Raw genomic sequence first — 12,349 nt, 5'->3', positions numbered from 1 at the left:
GCATGTTTGCAATTGCATGGGATAAAAAGCTTTCCCAGGTGTATGAAGCCCACAATAACGTCAGGCTGTTGAAGCAAAGCTGTGTGAGCAATTTCATAGCCACCTGATGAGCAGAAGCCAGATGTTACTGTGGGAGTGTTTGCTGAGGAGTCTGGGCTATTCTTCTGAAGCTGCCTTTCTGAATTTCTTTAGGAGTGTTTTCTTCTCCATTCCCTAACCTAGCTAGTGGGTTAAGATATTTTATGTAAAATTTTCCTTCCACCTAGACCATATCACCTATTTGTCCTACAACACTCAACAAATCACATTATTTTGCATCTGCTTGCCCACTTGCAATGTGGCAATGGTAAAAGCAAAGGTCTCACTTGTTTTTCTGTACAAGGTGTGCCAGACTTTACTGAAACACATACAATGCTTGGCGATGTTGATTTGAATGAAAGCTACTGTGAAACTACAAACGAAGGAATCCAGTTGCCACATTACAAGCTATGTGGAGCTGCATTTCAAAAAGTGAAATGCCAGCTTTGCTAGTACCTGGCACATCAGGGTGCTGTTCATAACTCTGGGGTCTTTATGCTCTAAGTCAATGTCTGACATTAAAATTACAGCTCCAAATATACTCAGGCAACTGATGGCTCTGAAATGGATGTATCAGCTGCTAAAGTATATAGCAGCTCTAGACAATTTCAGGGTTTTTCCATACCAGAAATATAGAATTACATCTTTACTCTGAAAGCTCAAACAGAACCAACTTCTATAATAGCAACCGACCTTTCTCTGCTCTGAAACCACATGTATTACAATCAGTAGCAAAATAGTTATTTGAGCAACACCAACATCTCTTGTTTTTAGAACAACAGCTGGACTAAAGAGAGGGGAACACAGCAGTGTAAGAACCCTATCGCATACTGGGTTTTTTTTCCTGTTTACTGTTAATACAATTTCAAGCAGTAAATCATATTATTTATTATTTTAACAGTGCCACAGGAAAACAGCTACTCCGGATTTTCTAGTAGCACCATTTACAGTGCTTACCCAGCATAGATACCACAATTTTACATCTAATCAGCCTGGAAGGTAGTTCTCCAGCATAACTATTTTCCTCTTCGAACTGCCACTTATTTTCTAACTTAGATGGTGAAGTTTGAAGATTGGATTCTGGAGATCTAGCCCTCAGACCGGACTTGTGTCCCAATGCCAAGCTCTTTAAGGCCACTGAAATGCTGGAAAGAGTTTTTCCTCAGTCTCATGATGCCTGAAATGGCAAAGAACTACTCACTATGCTGCTTTCATTTGCCCCACTCCGCCAACGGAGAGACTTTAGCCTTACCAAGAACTGGAGGATCACTCAGCCTTGGAAGCAATGAAACCAAGGGTGATTAAGGAAGACACATTTCATTCATTTAGACACCTGTCTCTCCCCACACCTCTGAAAATACTTGAAGATACAGATTTCATCTACCAAGCCCACAATACCCAGCTCATTTATCTTATGACACCAAAATGTTAAAAAAACAGGCTATAGCTTCCCTGAACCTGGGAAGAAGCTGGACAAATTTGGCTCCAAAGTGGAGTGAGGTTGTCCTCAGCTGAAATGCTGGGCACTGGAAACCTCCCACCCAACCTGTCAAGCTGGACAGCTGAGACAACCTGGTTGAAAACAACAATCTTCGTCTAAGGTCTGAAGCCCATTTGGGCATCCGTGGAACGGTGGCCCTGGCCCAAGGAGAGAGTGCCTGGGCTGGCAGAAAGCACCAGCTCTTACACTCACCCCCACGCAAGCTCCAGTGCCACCTCTGCTCCCGAGAGCGTGCTGTGTGAGTCAGTAATAAAAAGTGTTGCGATTCCTGCTCGCAGAAACGAACGTGCACACAAAAAGCACTTAACTATCCAGTCCTTTGTAATAAAAGCTATAAATCGCCAGACTCTTGGTGCAGAGGATATGTTTAATTGTGATCTTGATTGCTACACAACTAAACTATGTGCCGCTGTTTTTGCTTGTTTCCCTTTGCTGGGTCACCCAGAGCAGCAGACTTTCTTGTAACTAAAGGGAGCTTTGGAAGGGAGCAGTTCTTTGATCGCATTGCCTAATTAATACATTATATTTGGAGCATGTTCTCTACAACCCAGCTGTATTAAAAATCGGATATAATTTCATGAACCATATTACTGTATAACAGATGCAACTGCTGAGAATTCATGATCTAGTCAAAGAAAAATATGTAGTCAGTAAACTATGACTTGGAAATGCAGTCTTGGTCATCTGCGCTGCAAATATGGGTAACAAGTTGACCTTCTGCTACTATGCTTATGCTCTAAAGAAATGAATGCCACCATAGCAAATAGGCTGCCATTATATCGTAACTTTTTATTAGTTCATCACTCGTTTTATTATGCAGTCATTTGCAAGAGTGTTAAAAAAAAGTTGTTGTTATTGCCATTTGTTATTGTAAATACCGTATGTGTTTGATTTCCCTCACCCCCTCTGACTCCTCCCTTAGCTCTAGTTAACCGCGGGGCTGACTGATCTAATCTAGGTAATGCGGCCGAAGCATTTTGGAAATGCAGAACACTTCAGCACCTTTTGTTAAAGAAGGGGGAATTTGCTGCATTTGATTGGATCCGAATTCCCTTCAGCATGAAAGGCGGTGCCTGTGAAACACCATTTTTCTCTCCCACGAGCCTCCTTAAGCGCTACTGCAAGAAGTGAGAGTATGTCAGCACCTTGGGCTTGCTTTAATTGATAGGGGTAGGTCTGGGAGAAGCTTTCCTCCGCAGGGCTTGCTTAGCCTTGCGTTGAATGTTTCTCCTAGGTTGATGAGAGCAAATCTGGGCAACCACTATCACCCAGAAGTCGGGGGATCTCGCCACTTCGGTAGATATGGCAGGGTCTTGCAGTTTCAGGACGGTAGCTCTGTGGGCCCATAAACGGAGGGTGTTTCAGGCAACACCAACCGACAGCTACGTGTTAGGACATGAAGTCTACAAGGAGAAAGAGCAACAGCAGAAAATGAAAATAAAAATGCTTTTTTTTCCTCTTGGAAATGTATATATCCCTCATTTTAACCTGCTGTAGTAAAATATAAAATTAAATAAAGTATTATTTGTTGTATTTATAAATACTTTTAAGTATTTATAAAAACACGAAGTGATTGGCTCCCTCCTAAATAATGCTAGAAGTAAAATGTTCCCCAGTATTTTTGCATGTCAAAGACAAAGTAATGCTCAATGAAGTGTGACGTGATGAGAATTTTTCTATGTGCTTTAGAGGGGCCAGGATTTTATCCGTGGAATAAAGTGGGAACTATTTCTGCAAGACAGAGTCCAAACATTGGCAAAGGAAGTTTTAATAGATTTTTACATGACACGAAGCCAAAAGTATTCATAAATGACTGATGTCTCAAATTCCATGGCAAAAATCCTACCGAGTTCAACAGAAGATTTTCCCTCGACTGCAGTGGTCATGAGATCAGAAATGAGGGAGCAAAAATCAGTTTCTTGATGCTTCGTATGTATTTTAACGTTATAAAACGTGTTACCAACAGCGTTAGAACAGTTCATTCATACAGTACTTCTAATTAGAAAAGCATGATGAGGAGGCCCTCCAGAAATTTGTGAGGGAAACCTCTGCCTGTTAGTTAACGGTTTTGAATTTTGACTGCTTCTTTCCTAGTAGGGTAAGGTTAAGCGGACCAGGTAAAACTGCTACTTTTGTACATATGTTGTTGGTTATAAACACCACTGACAGCAATACTCCCTCTGTAAGCAGTTATTAAAACCAGTGGCATCAGTCTAGTTGCACTCCATTTTTTTAAAAAGATGAAACAACAGTGCTGAGCACCCTGTTAGTGGTTAAGTAATAAAATGCAAAATTACCCTTTTTACCGTGGTATACGACATTATGGGTAGAGTTTTCCAAACCCCTTCACTAACACAGTCAATTAGTAGCCTAAGCTACCAGTCATTTTGAAAAATGTGGTTTAGCTTTTTTTGTAACATTGCCTTAGATTCCAAGCTCTTTCCGCTCGATGGACTAGTTTTACTTCAGTGAAATAAAGACGCTCCATTTCCAAAATTTATAGGGTTCATTTATTACCTCTAGTAACATATTATACTGTATAAATACTCTATCCTTGTTATATGTCCTTTTAAAAAAGCGATAACTTAGAAGATCACATTAGACAAGAAGTATAAAAATAAATACGCTCATTATATGCATTTATTACAAATTATAACCCTTCCCAGAAGGGAAAGAAATATAAAATACTTATAAAGTATATAACATCTATAGTAATATATTTTACTATATACATATGGAAAGCCATATTCTCTCATTGTCTATGGACTGGCACAAACTTTAATTATGCGAATGTTAGTGTATTGCTGTGGATGGACCTGCTATCCTTCAGCTTTGTCTTCCCGCCTTATCAGTGATTTGAGCACTACAAACCCATCAGAGGCCACATAGGAGAGGTTCCCATTCAGAGCGGGATTTCTTTGATCTTTTTTTTAACCCAAATGCAAATAATTTCCATTGGCTGGGGTAAGGTAAAAGATTTGAATGTGAAAGCATGACTCAAATGCTCACAAATGCCATCAGTCTGGTTGACAGGATGGTAGGACCAAGCTCGAATCAGAAAAGCCAGTGGAAGGTATGCAGAAGGCACAAAGAGCAACTACTCAGAGACGCTACCTGCTCCATGAAGATTTCCACTTTTTCTAGCCTCTGGATTACGTATGTCACCGCAACGGCATCAGAGTGGACGAGAGAAATGGAGAGGCACATTGGGATGACATAAAGATACTTTAAAAAAATGACATTCTAGTTATTTGTGGAGTTGACTGACTGTTCTTGGTATTTCTTACTCTTTACAGGTAGAGAATATGGCTTTATTTTTATATAAAACTATTCTCTGAAACAATAGCAGCCATGAATGACATAGTTAAAGCTCCTTTTCCAATCCTGTTTTTTGCCCTTCGTGAGGTAGGTAAGCCCTGACCAATTATTTTAAGCTATCTTTTCCACTCCCCTTTCCATCCCCTTCCTACACATGGGGACTTGATCAGTACCACAATATAAATCCAAAAGAAGGGAGAAATAACCAAACCCCAAAATGTTTCCTTAAGCGTGTTTTGGCCACTGCTCATGTTTTGTTTAATTTGCAACAGACTTAAAAAAAGGCAATTATAATGCCCTCGGGCCTTATCTGCTGAAGACGAGTGAGTGACATGGGTCTGCCATCCAAATTTTCAGTTGGCAGGGTATTTTTAGGATGCAATGCCAACTAACGCTATTTGCACTGTCCCACCTCAACGGATCCTCACCATGAATTTTGTATGCAAAAACACATGCGCTGCCTCTAGCCCTCTTTTTTTCAGTGCATTGTTCTGAAGGAAAAAAATAAAATAATTAAAAAAAAATTAGCTTTCCCAACTTATACTATTTAACTGCAGTCCGTAACGTTGCAGAAGTCTATTAGGTGTTTCGGTTTCTTGGAAGGCTCACAGCTTTCTTGCGGCAGCACGTTGCCGTCGTAAGAAATACATTTCAACAATCTCTTCTTGAAACCTTTCCCGCACGTCTTAGAGCAGGGCGACCAGTCCCCCAGCTGCCACTGTGGGCAGGGCACGTCGGCGCAGGGACGGACGTCGCTGGGCTTCAGCTCCCGGGCGCAGTCGGCGGCCAGCCGCCCCTGAGGGTCCCGGCACTCCACCGCCCGCCGCTGCCAGCCCGAGCCACACGACTTGGAGCACTCGCCCCACTCCTCAATGACCCACTCAGAGGAGATTATCTCCCTGATGGCGTTGAAGGACTCCTTCTTTCTACTGGGCGCCTTCTCTGACCCAGGCTGCGTGGGCTTCTTCACGAAATAGGTGAACTTGATCTTGGGCTGTGGCAGGTCTCCCACCGTGAGGACCTGGATGGTCAGAGGCTCCTTTAGAGGGCTGAAACTGCGGATCCTCTCCAGGGCAGCGGAGGAGCCGCTGTACCTCAGCACGCTGCCCTTGTAGGTGATGTCCTGCTCCAGCGTCGACAGGGTGTAATCGCCATTGAGGACATAGGTGCCATCTGCGGCTTTGATGGCGAGGAAGCTGCCGTCATGTCTTGCGCCCCTGTGGTTTCTCTGCTTCACCTCGATGTTCGTCGCTCCGGCTGGAATGGTGACGACGTCGTGGTAGCCGGGTCTGTGCAAGAGAAAAGGGAAAGACTGAGTCCTCCGCTCTTCCCTGCAAAAGGGAAGAAGCTGCTCGGCACAAGACTGAATTTCATTTGAAGCCAAAGCGTTAAGCTCATGAGCTGCTGACCTAACTGAACTAATGGATTAAGGGATTTGCAAAGTCACATCCCACGTTATTGCTATGGCAGAGGCGTGCCCACGCCTTACGGCTTCCTTTCGCTGGGATCTCGCTGTAAGTTATCTTCAGTCAAGATGGCTCTGACAGATCAAATCTCAGTTCCAACAATGAACTGGGGCAACACCTCACTGACTTGGAAACCCAAACCTTGCACCCACAAAACATTCACCAGAACAAAATAATAGCAGCAGTTACACACTCACTTTGCTCTAACAAGTGTGCCAGACACTTTCTTGCAAGTGGATCCATTGCCACCGCAGATACCGCATTTGTCAAACTTCTTATTGGATCCTATCATACGGTCGCAGCCAGCCTTTACACACTGTCCCTGGACGCAGACAGAGGTGGAATCGGGGCTACACGGGGTACCATCCACAACCTTTGCAGGAAAGAAGCGGTAAGGCGTTTGATTAGAAGATGCACATTGCTTTGAAATTGCGTGATACAGACACATACAAAATATGGACAGGTGGAAGACCTGCAGCACCTGTATTGTCAAGGCTTTTGAAACCAAAAACCAAAGCAGCCCATATATAGTTGAAGGTACATGGTGCTACTTCATCTCACTTGCAAAAATGATGCCATGGTGACAGGAGAAAACAACCAAATTAATTTTCTATTAACATTCCCCCCAAACCCCTCCACCCACAAAACTGTTTTACTCATTTCATATAAAGAAGAATGTTGTTTTCTAATTTCACTAGAAGGCAGTCATGTCCTCAAAGTACAGGACCAAAATTGCTTTTAATGGTGTTCAGTGTATCTTTTATTTCTAGGAGTACTGCTCTACAAAAACCATCTGTGTCATCGCCCTGGTAGTTATTGGCTTTCAACATCTTATGACAGTGAGTTCAAGTAGCTATGCAAGACGAACATTTTTCCTTCTGTTTATTTTAAGCTGTCAGCATATTAGTAACCACTATGAGAAAGCACCAATGTTTTGGCAAAGAACCCCCCCAGTTTTCCAAACATATCTCAATGTAATCAAATGGGTGGAAGGAGAGGAAAGGAAGCTAGGGTGGAGTGAGGAGAAGAGGCGGTACGTGTGAAATAACTGGAAAGACTGTGCCAGAATATTTAAAGCATGCTTGCACTAATCAAGCTGTGCATGTAGGAAGAGGAGAAGGAAGAATCTAGCTTAAATATGAGAAAGATGTAATTTCAGATTTCTACACTCCTTGACTCTTCACATAAAGAGTTAGAGTAAATAAAAATCTTATTCATGATTAGATGGAAGAGGTATAGTTTTGAAATACCTTTGGCTGTAAAACAAAGAAGTATCCTGTTCCTTTTGCTCGGCAGACCAGCTTGCATCTGTCTTTTGGAGAGACACCGGCAAACTTGGGTGTCCACTCCACTGCAGGTCCGCTTCCAAAGGGAGACTTGGAAAACTCATTGTGCTTTTCACATTGTTCCTCCCTAAAGGTTTTGCCTGCAGGCAGAGGAAAGACAGGTGGACATGAGATCATCTTCTGTACATGCTCCTCCTCTACGAGATATTCTTCCTTCGCCTCAAAAACGGGGAAAAGATTACCATCATTGTCCGGGCAGTCCTCGATGTTACACGATCTGTACTGCACCCGCTTCCCTTCACAGTATTTCCCCCCATTCCTCGGGACGGGGTTGTCGCACTCCCTGAAGGAGTACTGCACTCCACCGCCGCAGGTCCGGGAGCACTCTCCCCACGCCCCCCAGGACCCCCAGCTCCCGTGCACCGGTGTCTGGAATGACAAGCAAAAGCAGAACAAAAAAGTCAATACAGTAAAAGCAAAACCAAACCAAACCACAAAACCCACAACCATGCGCATTTTTACCTAAGCCACTTGTAAAAAAAAAAAAAGCTCTAAGTTTGTTTTACTAGCTATCCACCTCCATTTATTCAAGCCCTTTTAACTGATTACTCCCACTGAAGCATTATCTGTGCTACTCTGCAACCCAGGATATATTCTGACTTTTTTTTTTTTTTTAATACTTACATCATAATGCTTCTTCTCGGTTTTATTCACACACTTGCCATTCATGCACCACTTCCCTTCCCCGCAACTGGTGCCGTCTGCCCAAGGGAAGTGTTTGGTTTGGCACACGAGCAGTCCTCCAGAAGTGCCAGTACACCACAGCGTCGTACACGTACTGGCTGCATCGGGGCAGTGTTTGGACTCATCTCCAAATGTAAACTGGCACTGCCTGTTGGCATCGTACAACGTGCCAGGCAAGTCAGAAGGAAGCTGGATTGGTTTGTGGGGCTTGTCCAACAAACACTCACCTGAAAAGGAAAAAAAAAAAAAAAAAAAAAAGCAGACGATGCTGTCAGTGAGTTTGGTTTCAAAAGGGAAAAATGTATTTCCATCTTTGGAACTGCATTTGCTTTGTAACAAGTCTTTAAGCCAGTTTGTGCCACCATTTTTGTAAAACTAAGGGTCTTCTAAATTCGTTTGCAGCATGTAAAAGGTTAACTCTATGCTGTAGCAGAAAGCACTCTGTTAAAAAAATAAGAAAGAAAGAACAAAAAAAAAAAAAAAGGAAAGCAGTAAAACACAAGAGCTTAAATGCCACATGAATGGAAAGCTTAATAATCTTACCATGACCATTATCCAAAAATGTTGTAATCATGTAGGCGCTACAGGGAGACCAAGGCTGGCTGCGATCCAGATTGGAAAGCATAGATGCCATCATGTGGAAATCCCGGCTTATTCCATTAATACCAGCACACTGCTTTGCATCGTCATGAGGCATGTTAAACACGTGGCCTTTAAAAAAAAAAAAGTCAAGTCCATGATTTTAGGAAGTCTGTCCTATGCATTACCAATGCTATTTTAAATATTACTCTATAGCTGCTCATAGCCTGGTCTTTAAATAATAACCCGAATCTGAACACTGCCAAACTTTAAGCAGATGGCACCGTATCTTCGCTCCCCTCGCAGGCTTCTCACATGCTTTTTTCCTGCAACCAGTCAAACACACAGCTCTTGCAGGCAGTGCCGCGCAGACCCGATTTGCTTTCCGCAGTTCAGCCCTGCTACATGGCAAAGCTTTGCCTCCTCCCGACTGCGCCGGGGAGCGCAGGGTGCGCCGTGCCCCGCAGGGCGAGCCTGCGGTGCGGGCTGGCAGCTCTTTGCTTTATGGCATCGAGCTGGCTTCAATTAATCACGTGAAATCGCCTTTCAAAGTTTCAAGTACCTAGTTCGTGGGCTGTTGTAAAGGCAGCCTGTAAACCATCGTCTTCTATGATAGAGCAGCTACGGTTTAGATCACAAACTGTTCCCACATCAGCCATCCCCAGAGTATCACATGTCTTGGCACCGCAGAGGTCCTGTAAAAAAAGGCAGTTTCATTATTAATCAGATCAGAGACTTAACCTTGGCAAGAAACATCCAGCCCTGGCCGTTTGCCTTTACTTATGGAAAGAGCATAAATATTCAGCACTTCAATGGGTATGATGGCAAAAATCTGTCTTTGGAACAAACACAAGGGTTACACGTAGAAATAAAATGCATAATTTCCATACTAAATCTGCTAAAAATATATGAGGCGGAAATACGTTGCACATACTGTGCGTTTCACCTGAGACGAAGCAAACAACAAAACAAACGACTGAAGAGAAAGCAGTTCCTTTCATTTTTAGCCTACTTTGCTGAAGCCGTGATGACACGAGACTGCCTCTGAACGCTTTTTCAGAGGGCTCCAGGCAGAGGGGGCCTCCGGGGGCAGGGAGCAATGGGCATGGGGATGGACTTGACCTCCGTGTCCCTCACCTGCCTGGTGAAGAGGATTGCCGTGTCGTAGTGTTCGGCATGCCGGTCGCTGGGCGGGTTGTGCTGCTTCTGCCAGCTGCAGAAGTTTCTCAAAGTCAGGGCTGCGTTGGAAGAGATATCGGGTCCCTTCCGCTCCTCGTAAATGACCATGATTTTCACCACCACGAGGCTGATGGAGTTGCGGATGCTGGGGTGCTTGTACAGCTTGGCCGCCACGGAGAGCAGCGTCAGGAGATAGTGCTTCAGCCCGCTGCCGTGGAACTCGGCCATGGACTGGTCGGCTACCAGCATGGTCTCCACGTAGCGGGGGCTGGACACGAACCTTTTCTTCCTTCTGCTGCTCGTTTCTGCATTAACAAGAGAGAGGCAAAGAGAAGGAAAGGGCAGGTTAGCGCAACAAGAGAAACACCACTGCAAGAGACCACCGTACGGAACCCAAACCACACCGATACTCAAGATCTGCACCTAAGGGATGTACCCCACGGCGCCGCGCCCGGCTCCCGCCCGCAAACTTGGGCAGCCCCGGCTGAATAACCCCCCGAGCCGCCGCCGGGCGGAGCGGCGATCCCCGGACCCGCGCCCAGGCGGGAGCCCCTCGGGGCGGGGAAGAGGGGGAAGCACCGGCCGGGGTGCAGGTAGGCATAGGGCGAGGCAGACGCCCCCCCGCCCTCCCCTCCCCGTCCCACGGAGGGCGGCGCGGCGCCCCGACGGTACCTGCGTGCCCGGCGGGCTCCGGCCCCGCCGCCGCCGCCTCCGCCCCCGTCTCGGCCACGGCGCAGCGGGCGGCGGGGGCGGCCCGGCGGGGCCCGCGGAGGCGGAGGAGGTGGGCGCCGCGCTGGTGCGCCGTGCCGGCGGCGGGCTGGATGAGGTACTGGCGGCCCCGCAGGGAGAAGGCGCCGCGCATCCCCGCGCAGAGGCTGAGGGCGGCGGCGGAGCTGGGGTCCCGGTTGACGGTGCCGGAGTAGAAGCAGCGGGAGAGGTCGTCCTCCGGCGGCGGCGGCGGCCCGCCCAGGTACTGCAGGGTGAAGTCCGGGGCCAGGAAGCTGCTGTCGGGCTCCAGCTCCAGCGTCAGCCGCTCCCCGAAGGCCTCCAGGCGGAAGCGCTCCCGGCCGCCGGCAGCGCCCAGGCGCCGCGGCAGCACCAGCGCCTGCCGCTCGGCGGGGCGCTCGGCGCGGCACGGGCACGGGCACAGGCACAGGCACAGGCACAGCCCCAGCAGCGCCGCCGGCACCGCCGCCGGCAGCGGCACCGGCGGGCGCCCCCCGGTCCTCATCGCGGCCGCCGAGCGCAGGGCGGGGAGGCTTGCTGCTGCGGCCGCTGGCTTGACGGAGCCCTTTTTATGTCTTTATTTGCTCTTTTATATATACGTGTAGATATAGTTTGGAATTTTTGCTGTCAGGCTTTGGGGGTCTCTTAGTTTCTTTCTGCGGGCGGAGGGCCGGGGAGGGCCGGGCGGGCGCCGGGTCCCGCGGTCACTGCAGAGGCGGCGTCGGCTTCCCCATGGCCGGGGCGCGGCGGCGGCGGGGAGTGAGGGTCTGCGAGGGGAGCAGCCGTTCCCCCCGTCTGTCGCTCCGTCTGTCCGTCCTCTTTCTCTCGCCGCCGCTTCTCCTTCCCGCCGCCTCCTCGGCTCTCCCCAGCAGCGGCGGTCGGGGAGGAAGCTCCGGCGAGTCTCCGCTCGCCCCTCCGGCAGCCCCGGGACGGCCTCGCCTGCACTTCCACGGCCCCGCGGCGCGGGGGGAGGCGAGCGCCGAGAAGCCTCCCGTCCTTGCAGAGCGGAGCAGAAAACGGAGCGAACGCCGCCCCCGGCCCTCCGCGCCGGGCTGCCCGGGCCCCTCCGCCGCGCTCCGGGCGCCTCCGCCGTGCGGGGTGAGTGCGGCGGCCGGGGCGGCCGCTGCCGCCCTTTATGGGGTTTGCCCGGGCCGCCCCCACCCCGCCGCGGCCCGCCGCCCCCCGCCGCGCCGCCCCTCGGCCCCGCGCCGCTGAGCTCACCGCCTGCGTAACGCTGCCGCGGGCGGCCTCCGCCCCCCGGCCCCCCCACCCCCCCGACGGGGCGGGACGGGGCGCGGCGCGGCGCGGCGGGCAGAGCCCGGGGTCGGCCCCCGGCTGCCGGGCGGGGGGCGGGCTGCGCCCCGCCGCGCCGCGGCCCCTTCCCCCGCCGCTCCCCCTCCCCGGGGCCCGGCGACGGCGGGGGTCTCCGTCCCCCCCCCGGGCCCCGAGCGCAGCCGGGCTCGGCCCGGGGG

At 49.0% G+C, this 12,349-nt stretch overlaps 1 protein-coding gene across 2 annotated transcripts; it reads right to left on the bottom strand.

Moving 5' to 3' along the window:
- Window positions 1–3,412: 3,412 nt before the first annotated feature.
- On the bottom strand, window positions 3,413–11,974 carry ADAMTS1 (ADAM metallopeptidase with thrombospondin type 1 motif 1). 2 transcript variants are annotated; one of them, XM_082304745.1, is made up of 9 exons: window positions 10,824–11,974; window positions 10,110–10,456; window positions 9,535–9,667; window positions 8,937–9,104; window positions 8,334–8,620; window positions 7,892–8,078; window positions 7,614–7,789; window positions 6,561–6,736; window positions 3,413–6,186 (listed from the first exon to the last, which is right to left on the bottom strand). In XM_082304745.1, exons 1-9 carry the CDS (start codon window positions 11,380–11,382, stop codon window positions 5,445–5,447), a joined length of 2,775 nt encoding a protein of 924 aa, XP_082160871.1. In that variant the 5' UTR covers window positions 11,383–11,974; the 3' UTR covers window positions 3,413–5,444. The 2 variants fall into 2 exon arrangements, with proteins under 2 accessions (XP_082160871.1, XP_082160870.1); XM_082304744.1 differs by having other exon boundaries at window positions 7,614–8,078.
- Window positions 11,975–12,349: the final 375 nt, after the last annotated feature.

Source organism: Platalea leucorodia (assembly GCF_965183815.1).
Source record: "Platalea leucorodia genome assembly, chromosome: 2".
Taxonomy (NCBI): Eukaryota; Metazoa; Chordata; class Aves; order Pelecaniformes; family Threskiornithidae; genus Platalea; species Platalea leucorodia.
This window is presented reverse-complemented; position numbering and strand designations above follow the sequence as displayed.